The 4800-nt window shown below is 48.2% G+C and overlaps 1 protein-coding gene across 1 annotated transcript in view; it reads left to right on the forward strand.

The window, feature by feature from the left end:
- Nucleotides 1-3783, forward strand: part of EMH_0022740 (uncharacterized protein) — a gene marked incomplete at both ends in the record, with an annotated part of 4961 nt that extends 1178 nt beyond the window's left edge. The window contains 5 exons of the mRNA XM_038023122.1: nt 1-653; nt 1072-1155; nt 1267-1541; nt 1866-3397; nt 3594-3783. The exon at nt 1-653 is cut by the window's left edge and continues 1178 nt beyond it. Of these exons, the coding sequence (XP_037878976.1) occupies nt 1-653; nt 1072-1155; nt 1267-1541; nt 1866-3397; nt 3594-3783 (2734 nt within the window). The remainder of the gene's footprint in view (nt 654-1071; nt 1156-1266; nt 1542-1865; nt 3398-3593) is intronic.
- Nucleotides 3784-4800: the final 1017 nt, after the last annotated feature.

Here is a 4800-nt window from a genome sequence, read left to right on the forward strand (position 1 = left end):
TTCTTCTTCTTTGGGGGCCCCCCCCTCCTCTTCTTTTTCTTCTGCGTCTGTGGGGGCCCCCCTCTCCTCCTCTTTCAGTACCCCTTTGGGGGCCCCCCCTTCTTCCTTGGGGGCCCCCCTCTCTTCTTCTTTTTCTTCTTCTTTGGGGGCCCCTCTCTCTTCTTCTGTTAGTCGTTCAGATTTTCGTTTTACTTCGTCTCCCTCTCCGCTGCAGCAGCAGCAGCAACAGCAGCAACAGCAGCAGCAGCAGCAGCAGCAGCAATGGCTGGAGCAGCAGGAGCAGCAGCAATTGAAGCTGCAGCAGCTGCAGCAGCTGCAGCAGCGGCAGCAACTGCTGCAGCAGCAGCTGCAGCAGCTGCGGGATGAGGTGTATTTACAGGGGGAAACATTCGTGCTGCGCCCCCCATCTGCTGCTCTCCCGCTGCTGCAGCAGCAGCAAACTGCTGCTGCGCTTCCTGCTGCTGCTCCTGCTGCTGCTGCTGCTACCAGCAGCAGCAGCAGCAGCAGCAGTTTGTTTGGCGTGTCATCGACTTCTTTTGCTGCGACGCAAAAACAAGCAACGCCGCAGCATCCACATCAGCACCAGCAGCAGCAGCAGCAACAGCAGCAGCAGCAGCAACAGCAGCAGCAGCAGGAGCAGCAGGAGGAGGCAAGTGCCGTTCCTAGTTCTTCTGTGTTATCACTGGGGTGTCTATCCAGCACATCTCTATCTTCTCTTCCTCCCCGTCTCCTTTTCTTTTTCACTTATATAAAAGATTTAATAATAGATAGCACACAAATACCGCCGCAGGCTGCCCTGGCTTGTCTCCTTACTCTATCTTCGGCTGCTAGCGGCCTCCCTAAACAAACAAACAAACAAACAAACACCCCCTGGTGCTGCATAGCGACTCAGCTCCTGCAGGGGGGCCCCCCACCAAACGGGGGGCCCAGAGGGTACTGATTTGTGTGTGAAGGATTTGGTGGTGCTGAGGCTGCTTAATATTTTGTTTAGAGAGAAATTTCTGTTGACGGCGCAGCTCAAAGCAAAGAAAAAATATAATGCTGCTGCTGCTGCTGCTGCTGCTGCTGCAGCTGGAGCAGGAGCTGGAACAGCAGCAGCAACTGCAGCAGCAGCAGCAGTTGAGGGGCCCCCTATTTTGTTGCAGCTGTCGGTTCGTGAGCGAAGCAAACAAATCTGCGTAGAGCTGCAGAGACACCAAAGGGGAAGCAGCAACTCTCCTGCTGCTGCTGCTGCTGCTCCTGCTGCTGCTGCTGCTGCTGCTGCAGAGCCGTCGCTGATTTCTCTTGCTGCATGCAGTTCCCTCGCTTTGGCTCTCTCTGCCCTGGAAGACCCAGGCTCTTCTGCTGCTGCTGCTGCTGCTGCTGCACCTGCTGCTGCTGCTGCTCCACCTGCAGCAGCACCACCAGCAGCAGCAGCAGCAGGAGCAGCAGCAGGAGCAGCAGCAGCAGCAGGAGGGTACCGCCACCTGTGTTACTCTCCGCTGCTGCGTTGGCTGTGGAGAGAAGTGCAGCACCGACAGGCGGAGGCTCTCCCCTTTGATGTGTGTGCTCTGCTGCTAGCCAGAACAGCTTGCTGCAGCAGCTGCAGCAGCAGCTGCAGCAGCAGCAGCAGCAGCAGCAGCATGTGTAGCAGGAGAAGGAGGAGGAGTCTGAGCAGCAACAGCAGCAAGAGCAGCAACAGCAGCAAGAGCAGCAGCAGCAGGAGAGAAAGGGGAGGTTTGTTGCTGCTGCTTCCTTCTCTTTCTTCTCTGTCTGGGTGGCTGAGCTGCTGCAACAAAGATATGTCTGTGCTGCTGCTGCTCTCTCTTTCTGTTTCTGCTGCTTCTTGCTGCCGCTGCTGCTGCTGTTTCTCTCCTTCTATACAGAAACTCACTCTCTCCCTGCTGCATGCGACGGCACAGCAGCTCTGCTGCTGCTCAGCTGCTGCTGTTGCTGCTTGGTGGCGTGCTGCGGGCCTGCTGCGGCTCTCTGTGGACTCTGCGGCCCCGCTGCTGCAGCTTGCTGCAGCAGCAGCAGCAAACTGCAGCAGCCAGCTGCCGCTCGGTGCTCCTCTCGTCGATGTTCTTTGGGCTGCTTCTCTCTCCGGCGCACTCAGACTCACAGCAGCAACCGACAGCAGCAGCAGCAACAGCAGCAGCAGCAGCAGCAGCAGCAGCAGCAGCAGCAGTCTGACGGAGTTGCTGCTGCGTGCAGGTCGAGCTGCGCTGCAGCACTCTATGTATTTTGCTGCCGATGAAATTTCTCTCCTCGCCTGCTGCTGCGCCCTGTATGCAAGAGGATACCCAGGAATCAAACCCAGCAGCAGCTGCAGCAGCAGCAGCAGCAGCTGCAGCAGCAGCAGCAGCAGCAGCAGCAGCGAGTGGAGTTATGGGGGTGTTGAGGTCCCTGCTGAGTTCGTTGTTGGCCTCGACGGCCTGAAGGAGTACTCTCTCTTAGCTGCAGCTAAACTAGCAGACACAGGCAGCCCTTTGCTGCTAGCAGCAGCAGAAAGCAGCAGCAGCAGCAGCAGCAGCAGCAGCAACAGCAGCAACAGCAGCAACAGCAGCAGCAGCTGCAGCAGAAGAGCCTTTAGAGGAGATAACGGGCGAATAAGCGACGCTGCGGAGATAGAAACGGAGAAAGAAACAGCAGCAATGACTGAAGCAGCAGCAGCAGCAGCAGCAGCAGGAGCAGCAGCAGCAGCAGCAGGAGAAAGAAGGAGAGAAGCAGAAGCAGCAGCTCTTGCTGCTGATCTGCTGCAGCTTCTATCGCTGCATTTCTCTGCTTCTCTTCTCCCCCCCAAGGCCAGCAGAATTCGACGCTTCACAGAACACCTGCTCAACGCTAACCAACTACGCAGCAGCAGCAGCAGCAGCAGCAGCAGCAGCAGCAGCAGCAGCAACAGCAGCAGCAGCAGCAGCAGGGGTTGCACTGGCAAAGAGTGGAGTCCGCGTCGGTTCTTCGGTCTGTGGAAAGGCAGTGCTGCTGCAGCAGCACCAACAGCAGCAACAGCAGCAGCAACAGCTGGTGCTGCTGCTGCTGCTGCTGCTGCTGCTGACGGTGGTTTGTCTCTAGGCGACTTAGCAGAGGAGCAAAGCCATTACAACCCCAGCAGGGGCCATTCAGCAGCAGCAGGAGCAGCAGCAGCACCAACGGCAGCAGCAGAAGCAGCGGCAGCAGCAACAGCAGCAGCAGCAGCAGGCTCTGCTGCTGCTGCTGCAGAGCAGCGTCGATCGTGGGGAGGCGGATGGTGGGATTGGGGGGCTAAGAGACTTTCCATCATCCGCAGGAGGCAGCAGGCAGCAGCAGCAGCACCAACAGCAGCAACAGCAGCAGCACCAACAGCAGCAGCACCAACAGCAGCAGCAGCAGCAGCAGCAGCAACGGCAGCAGAAGAAGAGGCAGAGAGCCAATTGCTGTACTGCAACGATGAGGGTTTCTTTACGCCTAGAGAAGAAAAAACAAAAATAAATAAATATAATAACGATAACGAAATAATATATATAAATGAAAAATATAATAATAATAAAGAAATAATAAATATAAACAAAAATAAAAACAAAAACAAACAAACAACCAACACCCTTCTACATAAGCTCTGGCCGTATGGCGAGCCCCTGCAAGAAGCAGCAGCAGCAGCAGCAGCAGCAGCAGCAGCAGCAGCAGGAGAAAAAGAAAAAGAAGAACAGAGAGAAGAAGAAGAATATAATAATATTAATATTAACAATAATAAAAATAATAATAAAAATAATAACGAAGAAGAAGAAGAAGAGTGCGGAGGTGTACATACACCCGGAGATATGAATGAGGCCTGGGGCGAGCTGTGCATCCCTCCTCCTTCTTCTCTGCATTCGTTGCATCCTTACGGCTTTAAAACAAATAAAATAGATAAAATAAATAAAATAAATAAAATAAATAAAATAAATAAAATAAAAAATAATAAAATAAACAAAACTACAACAAAAAAACAAATAATTTACAGCTGCTTTTTCTTCTTCTGGCGGCTCTTTGTTGGTTTCGTTTTCATCGTTTTGTTTACTTTTGTCTTCGCATTCGAATAACTTCAACTTCTTTTTTTATTTAATTTATTATTTATTTATTTATTTATTTATTTGTTTGTTTATTCTTTTGTTTATTTGTTTATTTATTTATTTATTTATTTATTTGTTTGTTTGTTTGTTTGTTTATTTATTTGGTTGTTTGTTTGGTTTCTCGTTTGCTTGTTTATTTATTTTATTGTTTTTTTATTTTATTTTGTTTTTTATTTAATTAATTAATTAATTAATTAATTTTTTGTTTGTTTTATTACTGAGTTGCCTAGTTGCGCTTGTTTGTTTTTTATTTGTTTTTTGTTTTGTTTATTTATTCTGTTTATGTATTCTATTTGTTTGTTTGTTTGTTTTGTTTGTTTGTTTTGTTAGTTTGTTTCTCTGTTTGTTTGTCTATCTATCTACGTTTTTTTTATCTTCTGCATTGTCTCTGTTTTGTTTATTTATTTTCTATTTCTTTTTTTTCCTATTTCTTTTTTTTTATTTCTTTTTCTGTTTCTCTTCTGCTGTCTCTTTTCTCTGTTTTGTGTTTACGTTTATATTTATATTTATATTTATATTTATATTTATATTTATATTTATATTTATATTATAGATACAAAATAAATAAATTATATTTATATTTATAGTTTATTTATATTCTGTTTTTCTTCTTTTTCTTATATTTGTAGTTTCTTAGAGAAACAAAAATTATTTGTTTGCTGCAGTCCACTCGCCACCATTCAAACCGACAACACACACATATGTATATACATATATATATATATATATA

This window comes from Eimeria mitis, genomic scaffold (genome assembly GCF_000499745.2).
Source record: "Eimeria mitis Houghton genomic scaffold, Emh_scaff807, whole genome shotgun sequence".
NCBI classification, from domain to species: domain Eukaryota; phylum Apicomplexa; class Conoidasida; order Eucoccidiorida; family Eimeriidae; genus Eimeria; species Eimeria mitis.